The 19,892-nt window shown below is 41.9% G+C and overlaps 1 protein-coding gene across 1 annotated transcript in view; it reads right to left on the reverse strand.

The window, feature by feature from the left end:
- Positions 1 to 19,892, reverse strand: part of pappa2 (pappalysin 2) — a gene marked incomplete at its 3' end in the record, with an annotated part of 80,487 nt that overhangs the window by 50,719 nt on the left and 9,876 nt on the right. Inside the window, exons 5-9 of the mRNA XM_034138022.1 lie at positions 6,942 to 7,090; positions 2,558 to 2,697; positions 1,737 to 1,890; positions 990 to 1,182; positions 46 to 179 (exon numbers count right to left, since the gene is read on the reverse strand). Of these exons, the coding sequence (XP_033993913.1) occupies positions 46 to 179; positions 990 to 1,182; positions 1,737 to 1,890; positions 2,558 to 2,697; positions 6,942 to 7,090 (770 nt within the window). The remainder of the gene's footprint in view (positions 1 to 45; positions 180 to 989; positions 1,183 to 1,736; positions 1,891 to 2,557; positions 2,698 to 6,941; positions 7,091 to 19,892) is intronic.

Consider the following 19,892-nt stretch of genomic DNA (forward strand, 5'->3'; position numbering starts at 1 on the left):
CCATTTTTTTTAACAAACACACAGTTTTTGGTTTTTTTTACTGACCGACTGCTTCCTCGGGGGTCCAGTAGCCTGACGTGTCACAGATGCGAGGTGATGTAGCCTCCGAGGCATATTGGTGCAAAACGCCGTCTTTCTCACAGTCTCCGCAGTTGATTCCAGACACATGGAATGAGGAGCTGGGTCAAAAGAAAAAAGGGTTGCGTGCGATATTATATCATGTTTTTTTTAAGAACAGACATATAATAATGTTGGACCAACTTGCCTCTTTTTTTTTTTTACTCCAGATGGATATAAATATAAATACAAAATTGTGTATTTTTACACTTTGTGCTTAAAGGTCCCATGTCATGGCCATTTCTACAGATCATAATTCCATTGTTGAGGTATACTAGAATAGATTTATATTGTGCAATTTTCCAAACTCACATTGATTTCTCATACAGCATCTCTGTATAGTACGTGTAAACGGCTTGTTGGAGCTCCTGCCCCCCCCTCCCTATGAGGCCACTGTGCTCTGATTGGTCAGCTCGCCCACTATGTTCTGATGAGTCCACCACCGTTACAGCTGAACATCAGTGATTATGTGTTACAATGGCGTTTGTTAGCAACCAGAAAATGACACCAGTAATGACAAACAGATGAGAATGCTGCGTGGGGTCTGGGTGCCGTGTTGGCGGGACGTTGCGAGGCTCGCTGCTGCAAGGAGCGGACAGTGTGAGCTGGGTTCATTTCCTGCTTGCTGCGTGGGGTCTGCGACTGTACCCAGGAAGAAAAAGAGAAATCTCCAACGAGGCGTTCTGGGGCAGCATAGACAGGTCTTTTCTGTGTTAGAGTTTTACTCGCTACAGGGTGTACTTTGAGGGTGTGTGAATTTGCAGACCGTTTACATGCATAAAAACCTTTATAACACACAAGGGGACGGGTAATAACCGGAAAAGCATGACATGGGACCTTTAAGAACCCATGCAGTCATACTCGTACAGTACCTCTGGTAAAGCATTCCCCTCAAAGGTGGCAGCCAATAGATGGAGACAGAATCTGGACTCTGGTCTGTCACTATGGGGGCCAGAGGGATGGGAGACGGCTGCTGGTCCATTAGCCACTTCTGGTAGACCAAATCCAGATAACAGTGCATTCGGGCCACTTGGTTGGGGGTGAAATGGTTGGTGCAGTTGTCATCTGATGTGGTGAAATAAAAAAAATCAGTGTTTATAATTTTAAACACTAACCTCCATTTAACCTAATTTCTAATCACTCAAATATTTAGCTTACTGGCAGATATTGAAGAAAATAGGTTCTCGGTGAAATCACAAGCAAAATAATGACTGTAAATATCAATGTTGCTCTTATCGTATAAAGCAAGCACAATTAGCCAACTTAGTCCTTGCAAAACCCATTTAAAAACGAAATGTAGTTTACACAGTAGTTCTACTTCCTGCTTGTGTGGCTGTGTCATTCAAATGTCAAGAGGTACATAACTTTTCCATTAGAAGACTTATGACAGACTGTAGTAACCAAGAACCATGTGTCTGTTCTCCTTTTGTCTTGAATAGAAAAAGCCCTGGTTCTAATTATGCATGGCTGTTATGCAGGATGTCTATACCATGTCCTCTATCATCACTACAGTGTACATTCTTCATGTCATGTAAATAACTTGTTCTCTGGGTCATTGGTTATTTCAACATGTCTAAAAGCATAGCTACAAGTAAGGAGAGATGTTTTCATCACTGTACCTGTGTAACTCATGTAGTTGCTATAAGGTGTGTTGTGGTACATGGTGACTCCGCAGGAATCATTGACGGTTCCGGGATCATGGCAGGCTTTTGATTTGGGTGTTGGTGCAGTGTCAGCACACAGATCTCCTGTCTCCATTGATGGGGTGGTCTCCTGCAAGGGCATAAGAGAGAAATACAAGCAAATGATCACAGGAGAGTGAAAAGCCCTATCCAAGGAGGCATGTCTAAGCCTAAAAAGAGAACGGCAAACCTATAATCTAGTTTGCTTAATTTAACCCTGGAGACACCTTCTGTAGCTGGAACTAGCACAGACGCTGCTGGCTCTGCATCAGCCTAACATTATCAGAGGCTGTTGTGAGCAGTTTGCCAGGAGTCTGTTTGTGTATCTGGGGACAGATTTGCAATAGTGTCGCAACCTAGCAAGATGCAGTCACGAAACTTTGCCAACGTGTAGTTGAGACCCAAATGGCCAGTATTGCAAAATGGCTGGTTCCGAAAAGGGGGATTAGATTGGTGGGCGGAGTAGTAAATGGTTAAAACGTGGCGTTAATTTGGCAATTCGTCATGGTTTTTAGTTGTTTTTTATTATTATCACTGTGTTTTCAGATAATTATCCTTATAAATATTATATATTTTACAACACTACTTATTTGTTCTATTTTGTATTCATTGTTTTAACATTTATTTATTGTTTTTCTGAGAATAAATATTACAACGACTGAATAAGGACACATTCCCATATAAACTAGAAAAATAATTTATATATAAACTGTATGATACAGAATTATGAACAAGAGGAGAACATTTATCAGTCCTACCTGACATGGGTCATCACAAGAGTCCCGCTCGCTCACCCCCTTGAAAACATGGTAAAGTCCAAATATGTGGCCCATCTCATGAATCATGGTGTTCTGGTAGCCCATGGTACCAAAGTAGGACGGGCTCAGAACCATCCCACCTGAGGACAGAAGATAATATTTAAAGTGTGTGTCATAATACAATTATATCTTGAACTGTTTGTCTTACAAGCTGATTTTGGTCTCTGACTCATAATAAGAGTCATGGTAAATATATCTCTGGTGACATGTTAGTGAAGTTTTGCAAGCATTCACAAGTTGCAAATCTAAAACTGCCATTCAAGACTGCAGTGTGCGAAAAAGCACACGTCCCACCGTCCGGGACGTGTTATTTACAATGTCGGACAAGTAGATCTTTCAATTGACTTGTCCGGTGGACAAGTGACGTTTTTAGCCCTCATTTATTGACAAATTATTGATAAACTCAGTTTACAAAAGGCAGAACTCATTCGCAAATTGTCCGTGTCCGCCATTGTTCGTTTAGAAATGTTAGTTTCGGTTCTGCTTGTCGATTCCTGCATCTCGCTGCTTTCTGTACTGTTAGACGGGGCGGGGCGGGGCGGTGCGGGACGTGTAGCACAGTGGCAGGGTTGGGAAGCAAAATTCGGTTCCGAGTAGGAACAAATAACAATTGTCCGGTACCGGGATTAATAAGAGTTGTGAGGACAGGAGGCGAGGCCGAGGCCGAGCCCCGCGGACCGCAGCTCTCTCTCTCTGCTCCGGATCAACTGATCGCTGCACGGTGCAGTTCAGCGTCTCTCTCTCTCCCTCTCTCTTTCTACACACAGCGGACCCGCTGCCCGTTTAACAGCCTAATCTTTGTCAAACTTTCTTATGTTCTTTCTTTAACACGTAATGAAGGTTATTAAGCGTTTTAGCTCCTACGTTGTTAATATTGACGCCATTTCCTTTATGAAATAAAGCAGCCTCCCTGTCTGTGTCCTCGCGCTGTCCTCACATCCCCCGACCCCCAGACTCGGAGGAGCACAGGGATGTCAGTATTGTTTATGAAGCAGGGTATAGAAAGTACATTATTGAAATGAAAATACTATTTATTTACAAACAGTGAGCAGCTGGGCAGCTGCAGCATGTGTATTGCAGGACATGTGCAAGCATGCAAGCGTCTTTGAGTTGTAGAAAAGCGCTAGGCCTATAGGCTATAAATATAATGTATTATTATTATTATTATTATTATTATTAGGCCTATGTGTTGGACATGTGTGGTTGGACTCTGTCTCACAGGCAGGTTGCAGTGTAACATCAGAGGAGACTGGGCCAATTGTACATTCTCAAACTGCACCACATAGAACTAACTAAACAATGCAGAGATTATTTTTATATAATTTTATTGAATAACCGTAAGAAATTAAACAGTATGAAGTGATTTGTAAATAGGAATACAGGTTTGACTTAATGTTTTCATAAATATGTTTTTCTCCCAGTTTGTCATGGGACTTATTTTTACCCTCTCAAAGAACCGGAATCAAGAACCGAAAATAACCGGAATCGAAAAGCAGAACCGGAATCGTTAAAATCCAAACGATACCCAACCCTATGTGTGATGCAGTCAAATCTTACCGCTCACTTACGTTAGCGGTGTCGTAAAAAACGTGGGAAAATGTAAAATACGTTGGCGAAGAAGAAGATTCCAGTGGCCCCAATTTTTGTCCATTCTGGACAAGTGAAAAATGTATTCGGACAAGTAAATTGCCAAACTCACTTGTCCATGGACAAGTACTCTCTAAAAACTTTTTCTCACACTGGACTGTAACCCCTTATTCCTCCACGTTGATGGGATGTAATGATTTGGAAAATTGTCCTTCAGCAGGTGAACCGTTTCAGTGCCCTTTGGCACGACAATCAATAGGAGGAAATCCCCTGGTATGGTTACTGTTGTATGTCTAAAAACACTAAACCATGTTCAGATCCACTAACCGTTTACGATTGTTTTTAATGAGATTTCAGAAGCACCCAACAAAACAACTGATCGCAAACAAATGTGTTATTGCTGTGAAAATCTAGAGCTGTGAAACTATTTAACTCGTGTTTTACGCTCTGCTACGGAATTTCCAAAAGAGAAACAGACCTCCATAGTAAAACGACTAAGCACTGTGATATTTAAAACCAATTAGGAATAAAGTAAAACTTTACTACTCTAAACCAAAAACAGGAAACAGGATACGGTAAGGTGGCTACAGCTGGATGCGGGCCAGTTTTGCCAGCTTTGAATATAGAGGAATACCCTGCAGTGCAGAAACCTTGTATTCACCATTTTTCCTCGTTTAGCTAATAGCTGACACCTCACTACGCTGTCTTTAGAATACAGACATAGTTTCATGGCCTTGGAGCTAACCCAATACAACAGAAAAACACACCAAAATATACAACGAAATTCCACAGCCACTAAAGATGTGATTGGGGGAAAAATCATAAAAACGAAATCACTGTAAAACAATCGAGAAAGGTGCATACAATTATAAACATTGAATATACAAACATTGTTACCAATATTACCAACTACTTGAATGCATGAGTTGGTTTGAGATACATTTATATGTATATGCTTTATAAGTTCATTACCATTTAAGGAGTTTTGTTAAGAGGTAATGAATGACTCACAGCTAAAGCAGTGTAAATGGTAGGTGGGAAGGCTGGATACATACAGTATACAGATCAAAATGACTTGGATTCTGCTCAAATTCTGTTAACCAATTTCAATAAAGTGTGGTACTAAGTAAGTCCATGCAACATGGACAAAAAATGTTTTGGTGTTGATGTGGTAACAGGATTTGTAAACTTTGTTGCTTTATGGAGTCCACACGGTAGGCTTCATTCTAAATTACAAATATTGTGTACCATACACCGTACCATATACAGTCATTTATGTATCTAATGTTATTATAATGTTATTCCATTGTGCAATGAGTTTGAGATCAGAGCAGCCATAAAGCCTCTAATTGGTCAACAGACACTAGAGGCTGAATTGGAAGTGGACAGCTCACTACAACAAACTTGTTTTTTGCTAATTTGCATTGTTAAATGAAAGAATAACTCCATTCTGTAGGCAAAAACAAGTTTCCTAAGAATTATGATAATTGAAGAATCAAGAGCAGACATGACAGTTATTGGGATTATGATTAGGAACAGAGTGTTCAGTGAAGATGTTGAACAATGAAGACATTAAATATGAAGACACTAAACAACAGGGCCTCCGGAGATGACAGTAACTTGGTTTTAAACAGGGACAGATGCTGGGCAACTGTACCAAATGTCTTGTGGGACACATTCAGTATCAGGACTCAAACTGTATATTTTGAAAATATAACATCTACTCTACTACTGTACTACTACTAAACTGGTATCATCAAAGTATCTCTATTAAAATAAATAGCTATCTAAGCCCATTTATCTACACAGTATTATTGTATTGTGTAATAATAAAGTGAAAGATATGCTATTTATTTAACTTACAATTCACATACTCTGGTATGCATTACACAGCCAGTTAATATGGATCCAATTTGCCATATAACAGCTGTACTTGTTAAGGATGCAGGGATTCACAAGGTGTTGAAAATGCTTAAAGTGGAAGCATTTCACAGTTTGTTACAGGATCATATAATCTTTTCCAGTGAAAGACTTTCTTAATGTGCTAAATACTTCATCTGGAGGTACATCCTATCCATGTGTCTCTTACTTTTGAATCAACTCACTGCTTTGTGCTTGCACAAGCAGGAAACAAAGTTAAAAAATAAATGAAGAACAGCTGGCAAGTGGGCATGGGAGTCAACAATAATACAGAGCCAATGCAAGTGAAGTCCATTTTATATATATAGGCCACTATCAGAAATGTGCCTCAGGGGCATTACATTATGTACAGCATAGGACACCCTTTATCCTTTTTGACGGGCTTTGGATATGGAAAAACACTCCCAAAAAAAAACTTAACTAGCCCACACTGACGTTTGTTTGTTTGGTTGTTGTTTGGGTTGATTAGCCTTTTCCAGTGGAAAGGACCTAATAATTGGAGGAGGAAAAAGGCAATGTGCCGGGAAAATCCCTGCCAGCCCCAATTGCTCTCCCCATTTCGTTTTTGAAATCGCTAAAGCAGGCAACAAAGAATGGAGGGCATGGGAAAAGATCAAGGGATGGATATGAAGAGTAATAGGCAGGGAAAGAGAAACTGAATAAAAGCAAGAGGGAAACTGTGTCAAATCCAGGAGAAAAGGGCAAAACAAGTTGTAAACATAATACAACAGAACAATTCAAATGGTAATAAAGACAAAAGCAAGGAATTTGAAGATATGACAGATATTGAACAGTATTTTGATGTCATATTACTCACCTTGGTGGGTTAGAGACTCTTTTGCCCATGGCCAGGTTGCAGCTCCTGCCAGCTCTTCACGCACTGAGTTGCTGGCAAAGAATACATTGAGGTTGTCAGTGCCGCTCAGGTGTAGGGCCTCCTTTAGCTCTTTTACACTCATATAGGCCCTGCAGAAGCAATAAAAAGAGAGAAAACATGAAAATATTAGATATATTCAATAAGCATTCATCAAAGCACTTTAAATTAAGCTGTAAAACCTTGTAAAGTGTGGTGTTATATCTACAGGATTAAACTACAAACAGTCATTAATCTCAAACTAACATTATGCTACCATGTTCTGCGTTATTATTACTAAACAGACTAAAACGTCAAAATGGGTTTCTGCTACTTTAACCTAACCACAAAGGAGGCGCTTTCATTTTAACAGAAGGGAAACAGTATTCGACAGTGCGACAGACTTCGACATTCCACCGGAAGTCGAAACAGTTTTAATTTAAGCATTCAACCTAGCTTAGTACTGGCAGCCAAAAAAGCTGCTAGCTTATTTTCTCAAGGGTGAAAAATAAAGTGCTTTCAACAGCTCCATAACTGAATTCTTTTTTACTTATAAATATCAAACAATACATCAACAAATCATAGTTCATTTTTTTTCTCCAGAGTTAGCTTAGAACGTTTCCAAACGAGAGAGGACACCTGAGGTGCTTCGTGCAGTTGTTGCCGTAACTAAGTTTACCAAGTAACTAACATTTTCGGTCAGTCTTTTCAGTCTCGCATAGTTAGCTTTCCCAAAGACAACAGTTTTTTTCTTCTGTTACAGCCACAAAGACATGTCCTACTCACACATGTGTTCACTTATGTTGCCTGATTAGACCTCTTTTCAGGACACTGTAGGCATCATGTACTTTGATTGATTAGCTTCTCATGTTAGTTTTGTTGCTGAACCTTAGATGCTTTATGGTTTATAGTTGGGTCCTTTAATTTACACCACAAGTTCAAGTAGACTACAGTACTGTACAGGCTACAATTTGTTTGGCAGCTTTGGAGTTAAGACTCTGTTAAGCTAAATATCTAGCATAGGAGACATGTTAGCTATTATGCTAGGCTATACCAAATGCTACTGCATGCAAAAAGATAAAAAACTTAAAATCCCCAAAATATTTATTTCTTTAAGCATGTGAAAAAGTATTTCTGCTCACATAGTATTGTAAGAGTGAATTTAAGAACATGTAATTGTGTCGTCCTTAGAAGACGACAGTTTGCTTCAATCCATCAACATCTCCCTCTGCCCTCTATGTACCTTTCAAATCATAATTGTTTGAATTGGTCAGGGTACTTCAAACCACTACCCCCCTGCTGCCCCCTACCACCTACCTCTTTCCCTCTCTGACTGTGATAAATTACCCGGGAGGCACTTTGATGTGTGAAGCCGACTTTGTTTTTGCCTGGCTGCAGTGATGTCACATGTCATTTTTCTCCTTTTGCTTTTATAGCTGGAAAGCTTTTGCACCCATCACCATTAAGCCTTACTGAGTCTGAGAGCCCTGCAGTGGGGTCTCACCGGCTGCCCAAAGTACGCATGCCAGACACTAGGCTTTTAGCTGAGCCTCCTATGGCTTTTTTGGAGCACTACAACTGCTTCATCAAAAAGCCTTTAATCTGGCTCTCAGTGTTTGGGACTGAGTGTATGCTTTATGTACAGGGTAATAAAAATCAACGGTGCCAAGACGTCCAGTGGTGCATCAATATAGCGCTGGGTCATGTCAGTTCATACTTAATACATATTGTGAAATGTATGAATCATACATAACTCTGTTAAAATTACAAAGCCATACTTTAATGTTTACCTAAGTCACTTAAAGTGTATCCTGATGATTTTCTGAAAAATAGGTTAAGGTTTATGCTTTTGATCAAGCTCAGCTTTAGGGCTACATTTAATAATATTACTCTTTTCTTTGTTTTATTTCCATCAAAATATAATTCATAGAATTACTCATTAAACACTTTAGCTTTGGCTTAGTGCTGCTTATACTGTTCCAACAGCCTGAAGGAAACGCAGGTGAGCTTGTGACTGAAAATCTGAGCTTTCAGCTGGGAACAATATAGATGGATGAAATTAGGAAAAAGTATCCCAATTATCCTATACATTACATTCAATGTACCATAAGTGAAGTACTCTGCCTCTAAATTGGTCCAAAGGTGTTACTCGACAGCCCAGAGTCCTGCATGTGTGTAATCCTCCCCCTAAAGCAATCCTTCCCTGAGTGCATGTGTTTTATACTGTAAATAGACATGTGTTTTCTCAGGCACTTTGCCTGAATAAATGAGGTTTAAGATTTAAGATGCTTCAGGGAAACCCTGCTCTCAATACATTACTAAAGCATTGAGGTTAGCTGAGGTTGCGTGCAGTATCCATCAACTTGGGCTGTGCTATTACAAGTGACAGAAAGCTGACCACTAAAGAGTTGACTCTTCAACTTCTGAGACTCAGAGGACGCCTCAGTGGATGTCTAACCTGGCAAAAAATCAATGGCTCTACATCATTTAGGTGAGCCCAAAACCAAAGTTATGATTTACCAAAATTAACATGTGTGGGCAATTCAAACACTGTGTAAATCAACAGCAGTGTAAGCATTAGCACTGTCACCATGTTAAGCTGTCTTTTACTTTCAAACCTCAAGAATCAGAACACAGACTCTAAAATAAACAGCAGTCAAACCTTTTGATATATAATATCAGGGCCGAATTCACCATATACATTGGGGGGGACACATCCCCCCCCCAATATTCAGATACACTCAAAATGTCCCCCCCCCCCCAATAAATAGCAAAAATAACAATAACATTATTTTTTTTTTTATTAAAATAAAATTGCTATTCTATTACTTTTTATTTTGGCTATTTGTATACTTGAACATCTTTATTTTCTGTTATTGTGAACTTCACCAAAATGATATATTCTTTTCATATGTAAATTGGTTCCGCCTTGTTTGTTTATGCATACCTTTATTTTGTACCCGGGGGTGTATTTCGCTGTCGCACGTCTGAGTCCAGCTTCAGTTAGCTTGATGCTCCAAGCAGGTCAGTCATGTTTTAATTTGCCCTCCATCAGTTCTGGTATCTTTTCTAGTTAGCCCTAAAGTAATCTATATTATTTTATTTCGTAATGGTAATGTTAATGAACCCTCCGGTTTAGCTTCTTTGTGTAAGTAACTTGTAGTTCTGATGTTAAAACCGAACTTTTCAGGAATAGTAGCTAACTAGCTGTGGGCTAGCTGGTTTCAGTTGCTCGCCAGGGTTTGGCGGGCTTGTGTCAGCTATGTGGAAAATTACGGTGTCGTTTTGGATGTAATCCAATATATATTTATTCATGTGGATGATTTCTATTTTATTTTGTCATTTGTAGAGTGTGGAAAGATTTAAAACTGTGATGTGTGACATCTAAGGAATACCAAAGGTGCCAGAATTAATTAAATAAATACTCTACAATTATTATGAAATAATTTCAACAAAACAAAAGGGCAATAAAGTGTTCCTGTTTCTACTGAAATTGCGTGGCACAGACCTATGGATTGAAATGCTTTAATATGATTATGGTTATAGTTGTACTTTATTCATCCCTAATCTCTGCCATTACAAACAACGAAACAAGAAAAGCTAAACTAGATAAAATAGGGCGATGTAATACAATGCACAATTAGACATTATGGTAAAACATTTTAACCAGCCTGTTTTTCAGGTCTCAGGCTCGAAAATGACATTCCCAGAACAATTGACTATATCTTCACTTCTAAAATAGGTAAATGAATAATCTTTTTTCTCAAAGCAATGATAAACCTGTGAGTTGGATGTAGAAAAATTCCGAATCAATATAGATGTTTTTAAAGTAAATTCAGATTGAACATAGTAAAAAAGTGTAAATTATAGTGTCCGTCCAAAAAATAAACCATTACTTATAGTGAAAACCACCCTTGAATGATGGGATAGTAGATTAAAAGCTTTAGGAATCTAAACTATAACATATAATAAGTACCGTCTATCAAGATTGATGCAAAACAAGTATTTCCAAGGCACACCTTTATATGATCATTATAGTTATACAAAATAAGAGAATAACAGGTATGAAATAATTCCAACTCATACTGTACTACAGTTTAAAAGGGGAGTGATTTGTAAAATATGCATAAAGAAAAAGTAAATCTGTTCAGTTCTGTTTCATATGGTGTTGAGAGATGTATCCATAGATTTAGTCCCTAATTTTGCTCTCAAAGTGCACCAGATTGATGCATTTAACTTCAACATTTTAAAAAAAATCTTCCCGGGGGAGCATGCCCCTGGACCCCCCTAGAGGAGGTTAGGTCCACCACCTGCCCACACTCCCCGTCAAATTGTCCCACCCACATTGAGGATGCTTCCTACGCCCATGCCCGAGACACAGTTTCGTGAATATTGTTGTTTTTTGCCCCCACGGGCAGGGGCATGGGGTTTAACAGGTTTTAAAGTATCCCATGTGTTAGTGAATTTTTATATATTTTCCTTTAGAATGGCAGGAAATTTGTATTCAAATTTGTATTGAATTTTTGGTCCCCCCCAATGTTGACGCCGTGAATACGGCCTTGTATAATATACTTAACTTTAATACATACTGTGCACTGCAATGTTACATGTTTAAATAGAGAAAACAAAAGCATCTACAATCTAAACAGTTCCTCATAAGGGCTTGATGAATGCAGTGCTAGAGGAAAACACAAGAACTCACAGGTAATATACAACCAGTGCAGGTTTCTTTAGTGCAGCAGTGTACTAGCGCATACTGAAAACCAGTCGAACCAGCCTTTAAGTGTACAATTTGTATACCTTTTCCTGAAACCAACCCTTTGTGTTGCAAATGATAGCCACAATTGGTGGAGAGTTAACAGTAAAGTTAGCAGCTCTTTCATGATTTATTTATACCTTAGCAACCCATATTTCGTATATAGCCATCAAATGCACATTTAAAAACATTTAACAGCGTTCTTCATTTAAAACTAATCGGCTGGAAACACTAAAAATTTAGCTGGAGATGTTTAACCAACTTATGGAACAAATGCTAGCTTAATAAATTAGCTAGCTACAGCTGATTAAATCTGCTAGCGTCAGTTGTCATGCCAATCTGTTGTTGTCTACACTTTATCTGAAATCAAAAGCCCCTTGTTTAAAAAATTACTAAGAATGTTGATGGTAAATGTGACACCAAAAATGTATGGTACATTTCTTCCCTAAACTGTCATGCAAGAACAGAAAGCTTGACATGCATAGCATTTCCCAAATGACAAAAAAAGGTAAATAATGACCCTTTCTATAATGAATTATGTTCTGGGAAACATTGCAGTTATGTTTTTATTAGTGAATAAAACATGACCACAATAAAACTTGAGATTCACATTCACAGTAACTGTCAAACAATGTTAGAAAAAGATTGTTCTTTCAGGGGAGTTGCCTGGACCTCTTTGCACACAAATGCACTGTCCAGGTTTTACAAATCCAAACTGTTAGCAAATACTCAACATGTGTCTCAGCATTAATGAGCATAATGTCCCCTGCCACCCAGTCTCCACCCTTGCCTCTCTTTCTTTCTGTTCGTTTTTCCTTCCCGGCCCTTCTTGTAATGCCAGAATTATTAGTGTACCTGGCCATAGCTAGAACTGGCTCTTAACAACAAGTTTGTGTTGTGACAGCAACTGGCTTGAAAAACCTCTGGCCTTGTACTGGCCAGCAGCAGCTGCACACGTATAGGGTCCCACAATCGGAATACCTGGCCAAGAGCTCAGAGAAAAGAGGGAGGTTGGATATCAAAAACCCAGATCCAGAACATAAAAATTGTCCAGTGCTCCGTAAATGCCAGCAAAATGTCATCCTCACATTAATTGTCTCCCTGTCTGAGAAAGTTGCGATCCAGACCCCCACACACACATGCATGCAAGCATGTCGAAGCACTCTCACACATAAGAATTTCCAACAAGCTGGGGTCAGGAGCTTTCCAGAAGACCTACACTACTGTAAATCCACTGAGCCCAGATTTACTACACTCTGGTCTCCTGTGTATTGGTTGCTCATGTTGTTTTTAGTGGGAGGTCAGGGGCTTATAGACAGGAACTCTGGCAAGATTCACTGAAGCAGTAACATCACTGCTTAGAAGTGAACACACTGTAACTTTTGGAGCTTTGCTTTTGAAAATCTGAAAAGCAGAGCCCTTATTTATGGAAGTCTCTCATGCAAAAAGATTCTGCATGAAACCAGATCAAATCCAGAGCCATGATTTATAAAAGTGTGCTCACATCAAAATCAACACATTACATTGATCTCTCCAGTTCCCTGTCATATATCAAACTAAAACGGATTCCAGTTATTACCCAAAGGTAAGTGTGGTGGATACGTTTTCATTTGTTTTTTTCTGAATATTCTTTGCAGTAACCATCAAAGTAAATCTAGAATAAATCACGGAGCATTTTATATAATTCAGGCCAAGGACCAGACCGACGTTTTGTGCAAAACAACAGAGTAGAGTGCTGTCTGCTGTCCAATATTTTTCATTAGTGTCCATCTCCTCTCTGTGGATTACCGAGCCCAGGCTGAGCCGAGGGTACATCTGACCACAACATGTACCGAACCTATTTTTCTCCTGTCTGCCTCACTGGGTCTATCCCACTAACCTTGTGAGAAGATAAGACATACATTAGAGACCACACAAATGCAAGCCAACTATTTGTTTGAACTTTTACCTAACTGAAGCCTTTGTCCTCCAAGGAGAGTCAACAGAGCACCAGATTATTTTCCAGCAACAGCCTGTTTCGCACTCACAAAGCTGCTCAAATCTACACCTGGAAGCTGCACAGTCCTAATGCTGGCCTTTTAGAGCTGTCCAGTATAACTTGACAGTTGAAGGTTAAGTGCTTTGCTCAATGGCACCTTGTGTTTTGGCTAAGGATGGTGGTAAAAGCTATGAACTTCAGATTACTTTAATTATATAAGCCTTTGATCTTCTGTTCAAAAGCATGCTTAGCCATCTTTGGGCTGATGCATACGTCAGCAAAAAGTACAAACAGACATAACGGATTGTAGCGATTTGTTTAGGACTGGGGCCCAGGCCCGGACACACCAAGCCGATTTTGGCCGTCGATAGGCGTCAAGCCGACGATGAGCATCGACACGCCCTACTCAGATTGGTGTGTCCCGCACCGTCGTGTCTTTTAAGCCGTGCCGACACCTTTTCGGGAGAAATTCAACATGTCGAATCGGTGGACAATCGGCCAAAGGCTGTCGGCAAAAGAAATCACTGATTGGCTGTTCAGCTAGCGAATCAGTGCATGAGAAGCGAAACGGAAGTGAGGGACCCAAACAAACTATTAAGAAGGCAAATCTGAGATTTCATTTAACTCCAGCTCTCGACACAGGTTCGGGAAAGCCCCATGAGCTTCTCGTTGTAGAGTGAAAATGGAACGCACACGCTATTTGTTGTTTGTTTATATCACGCAGTCTGTTCTTCTTCTCTCGGTTATCACGCAGTCTGTCTTCCGGTTGTTGCCTCTTTTGAATGACGAATACAAACTACCGCCCCCTGCTGGTAAGGAGAGTTATTGCCACTCACGCATGCGCAGTTCGTACTCGTCTCCTTGTTATTTTCTCAAGGAGAAATAACATAGGAATGTAGCATTTGGTTATACTACCATACTACTTAATGGAGGAAAAGAGATCGCTGCAGGAACTGTGACATCTATGATACGTAAAGCTACCGGCTGTAAGGTTTTAGTGTTTGTCTATCTGTCTTATTGTGACATGACTCTGCTCTATCTTTCCAGGTGTCTGCACTTCCTGTCTTTGTGTGTCACCGGTCAGACTGATTGTTGTTCCCGCCTCTGATTGTGTCCACCTGTGCCTCATTACCTAATGTGTGTGTGTGTGTATATATAGTCCTTCTCTCCCTTTGTCTTGTGTTGGTTCGTCTTGTCTCTTCATGATATCCATGCTGTTACCAGAGACTTTGTAAATACCTAGTTGAACCTAAGGATTCTTTGGAAATGTCCTAGTAGATCCTAGAAGACTTTTGAAAAGCTTTGTGATCTTTATAAATAAAGACTATTACCAAAGCAAAGGAATCGAGCATCTGAGTTCTTAAAGAGCCCTACGTGTCAGAACGAACCAACCAAACAAGATGGACTCAGCCGATTCTACTACAGTGAGAACGTCCCTGCAGGCGCAGGGTACACGCCTTCATCAACATGAGGGACAGCTGTCAGCAATCAACCAAGGGGTCCAGGATTTACATGCTCGTCAAGACAACTTTCAAGCTACGGGGACGACAGAAATAAATCTACTGGCTGAAAAGATGCGGGACATACTGACTCACCTCGTGGCAAACCCTGGTGTTCCTGCGGCAGAGTTTTCCGGTTCAGCGGGGGTCGGGTCTGCTGATATCCCCGTTCAAGTACCCATGCAGTCACCTACGATCCGTCTCGCTTCGCCGGAGAAATTCTCCGGAGACTCTGGAAACTGTCGTCCCTTCCTGGTACAGTGCGATCTCCACTTCAAACACCAGCCCGCAGCATTTCCCACCGATCAAGCTAAAGTAGCTTTTATTGTCTCTCATCTGACGGGTAGAGCGGAAGCCTGGGCAACAGCGGAGTGGTCCCGGTGCTCGCCTGTTTGTCAGTCATTGGAACTGTTCTTGGATACCATGAGCAAGATCTTTGATCAGATATCACCCGGGAGAGAGTCAGCGAGAGCCCTGGTGAACATTAAACAGCGGCAGAGGAGAGTGGCGGATTACGCAATTGATTTCCGTACTCTGGCAGCGGAGAGTGGGTGGAACTCGGCGGCTCTCTTTGATGCTTTCCTGCATGGGTTAGCGGATCCCATAAAGGATCAGTTAGCTCCATTACAGCTGCCTGAAGATTTGGACTCGCTCATCGCCATGGCTATCCGGGTTGATCAACGTCTAGCTGATAGACAGCGGGAAAAGGGAAGGAATGCAGTATCCACTCCACCTTTCAGACGGGAGTTACCGAGGGAATACTACACTTGGCAGAGGAATTCCCAGACTTCATCTCCAGAGCGATCAGCGCCTCCTATCGCCGCGGAGGAACAGATGCAGCTCGGAAGAGCCAGACTCACGCCGGAGGAGCGTCAGCGCCGTCTACGGGAGCGGCGGTGCTTCTACTGCGGCCAGCAGGGTCATGTTTCGGCAGCCTGTTCGGCAAAAGATCAGGCTCATCAGCAGGAAGGAAGACGCTGGTGAGCCGAGTGACTTCCTTCGACTCTCCAGTCAGAAAATTAATGCAGGTACGAATCAAGCTTGGGGATAAGACTGTGACTCAGGATGCATTAGTCGATTCTGGGGCTGATGAGAGTTTGTTAGACTGGGAGCTGGCTAAGAGTTTGAATTTAAAGGTTGTACTTTTAGATCAGCCCTTAGAGGCTAGTGCTTTGGACGGCCGCCTTTTATGTACAGTTACTCATCGCACTGAGCCCATGGTATTAGTCGTAGATCAGGAACATCGAGAGCAAATTAGTTTTCACTTATTTAACTCTGCTCAACATCCTCTCATTTTGGGGTACCCATGGCTTGTTAAACACAACCCTCACGTTGACTGGCAGACAGGAAAGGTGAAAGGGTGGGGGGTTGAGTGCTCTCGTTCATGTTTAACCAGTGAAACAGGGTTGAGTAGCAGACCTAGTAACTTTAAGCAGGGGTCAGGTAATAGCAGTGACATTTGTTCTAAACCTTCTGACTTTCCTGACTTGTCTAAAGTTCCTGGTTGCTATTCAGACATTAAGGAGGTGTTTAACAAAACACGAGCTACTTCATTGCCTCCCCATAGACCGTACGATTGTCCCATAGAACTTCTGTCGGGCTCTACTATTCCCAAGGGACGGCTGTACTCTCTTTCTGGGCCAGAAAGGGAGGCCATGAAGGCATATATCGATTCTTCACTCAAGACTGGGTTGATTCGGACATCTTCATCCCCAGCAGCGGCAGGTTTCTTTTTTGTGGGAAAAAAGGACGGGACATTGAGGCCCTGTATTGATTATAGTCCGCTAAATCAGATCACGGTCAAGAACAGATATCCCCTTCCACTCATCTCTACGGCATTTGAACTATTACAGGGAGCTAAGATATTTACCAAGCTTGACCTAAGGAATGCTTATCACCTTGTGCGCATCCGGGAGGGGGATGAGTGGAAAACAGGTTTCAATACACCTACGGGACATTACGAATATTTGGTGATGCCTTTTGGACTTTGTAATGCACCTGCTGTTTTCCAAGCTCTCATTAACGATGTGTTAAGAGATTTCCTGAATGTTTTCTGTTTTGTGTACCTCGATGATATTCTCATCTTTTCTCCAGATGAGAATACTCATGTTAACCATGTTCATCTTGTTCTTCAAAGACTCCTGGCTAATCATTTGTTTGTGAAAGCCGAAAAATGTGAGTTTCATGTCAACTCAGTATCATTTTTGGGCTTTGTGATTTCCCCTAACAAGATGGAAATGGACCCAGCAAAGGTCAGTGATGTGGCAAATTGGCCTACGCCAAACTCCAGAAAGAAAGTTCAGCAATTCTTGGGGTTTGCTAACTTTTACAGACGTTTCATACGCAATTTCAGTGCTATTGCCTCTCCTCTCCATTCCCTTACCTCTCCCCATGTTCAGTTTGTGTGGAATCCACAGGCAGAGAAATCCTTCATGGATCTGAAGAGGAGGTTCACCACGGCTCCTATCCTGACTGTACCTGATCGCAACCGACAGTTTGTGGTGGAAGTAGACGCCTCTAACGATGGCGTTGGAGCTATACTGTCTCAGATGTCAGCGGGGGACAATAAACTTCATCCATGTGCCTATCTCTCCCGTAAGCTATCTTCTGCTGAGAGGAATTACGACGTGGGAAATCGGGAACTCTTGGCTGTGAAGATTGCTTTGGAGGAGTGGCGGCACTGGTTGGAGGGAGCGGAGCAGGATTTCCTGGTATGGACAGATCATAAGAACTTGCAGTACATCAGGAGGGTAAAGCGCTTGAACTCCAGACAAGCCAGGTGGGCTTTATTCTTTAACAGATTTAGCTTCACTCTGTCTTATCGACCTGGTTCTAAGAACGGGAAACCGGACGCTCTCTCCAGAGTTTTTGATCCGGAGCCAGTTCCCAAGACTCCAGAACCCATTCTGCGGTCAGACCGGGTGATCGGGAGTGTGACCTGGCCCATTGAAGCTAAGGTAAAACAGGCTAATGGAGAGAATCCTGTCCATAAAGGTTGTCCTCAGAATCGCCTGTTTGTTCCTAGGACACTTCGTTCTCAGGTGATTCATTGGGCCCATACATCTGTCCTTTCATGTCATCCTGGAACCAAGAGGACCCTTTTTATGGTGAAACACAGATTCTGGTGGCCTGCTATGTGGAAGGATGTTGCAGAGTATGTGGCAGCTTGTCCTGTGTGTGCTAGAAACAAGACATCTCGTCAAGCTGCGGCAGGTCTTCTTCAACCTCTGCCCATTCCCCACAGACCATGGTCGCACATTGCGTTGGACTTTGTGACAGGATTTCCACCTTCGGCAGGTAATACCACAGTACTCACAGTCATTGATCGTTTTTCCAAGATGGTACATCTCATCCCCATGTCCAAATTACCTACTGCCAAAGAAACTGCACAGGCCATGTTGTCCCATGTTTTTCGAATACATGGTTTCCCAAGTGATGTCGTTTCAGACCGAGGCCCACAATTCGTTTCACGTTTCTGGAAGGAGTTTTGTCGCCTGATCCAAGCCACTGTGAGCCTGACATCCGGATACCATCCCCAGTCAAACGGCCAAGCGGAGAGGATGAATCAGGAAATGGAGACATGTCTGAGATGCCTGGTGTCCCAGAAGCCTACCACCTGGAGCAAACATCTGATCTGGGTTGAGTATGCACACAATACCTTACCCACATCAGCCACCGGAATCTCTCCTTTCCAATGTGTCCATGGATACCAGCCTCCATTGTTCCCGGAGCTCGAGCAAGAAGTTACCGTACCATCAGCACATGCTCTGGTTCGCCGCTGTCGCCGGGTATGGAAGGGTGTTCGCCAGATGCTGCAGAGAAGTGCGACCCGCATGAAGAGTTTGGCCGACCGAAAACGACGTCCATCTCCTAGATACAAGGTCGGACAACGAGTGTGGTTGTCCACCAAGGACCTTCCTCTTCATGTCGCCTCCAGGAAACTGGCCCCCCGGTTCGTTGGTCCATTTCCCATTTCAAAGGTTATTAATCCTGTTGCTGTTCGCCTATGTCTCCCAAAGTCTCTCAAGGTCCACCCCACGTTCCATGTCAGCAAGCTGAAACCAGTTTTAGAAAGTAGACTGGTCCCCTCCTCCACACCACCTCCACCTCCTCGGGTCATCGACGGAGGTATCGTCTATACAGTGGAAAAGATACTGTCAGAAAGAAAGCGGGGTAGAGGGAGACAGTTCCTGGTCGACTGGGTAGGGTATGGACTAGAGGAAAGATGCTGGATCCCGGGCAGCTTCATTGTCGACAAGACTCTGATCACGGATTTTGACAGACTACGGTCTCAGGTTTCAGGGACGTCTGGAGTCGTCCGTAAAAGGGGGGGTACTGTAAGGTTTTAGTGTTTGTCTATCTGTCTTATTGTGACATGACTCTGCTCTATCTTTCCAGGTGTCTGCACTTCCTGTCTTTGTGTGTCACCGGTCAGACTGATTGTTGTTCCCGCCTCTGATTGTGTCCACCTGTGCCTCATTACCTAATGTGTGTGTGTGTGTATATATAGTCCTTCTCTCCCTTTGTCTTGTGTTGGTTCGTCTTGTCTCTTCATGATATCCATGCTGTTACCAGAGACTTTGTAAATACCTAGTTGAACCTAAGGATTCTTTGGAAATGTCCTAGTAGATCCTAGAAGACTTTTGAAAAGCTTTGTGATCTTTATAAATAAAGACTATTAC

Source organism: Trematomus bernacchii, unplaced genomic scaffold (genome assembly GCF_902827165.1).
Source record: "Trematomus bernacchii unplaced genomic scaffold, fTreBer1.1, whole genome shotgun sequence".
NCBI lineage: Eukaryota > Metazoa > Chordata > Actinopteri > Perciformes > Nototheniidae > Trematomus > Trematomus bernacchii.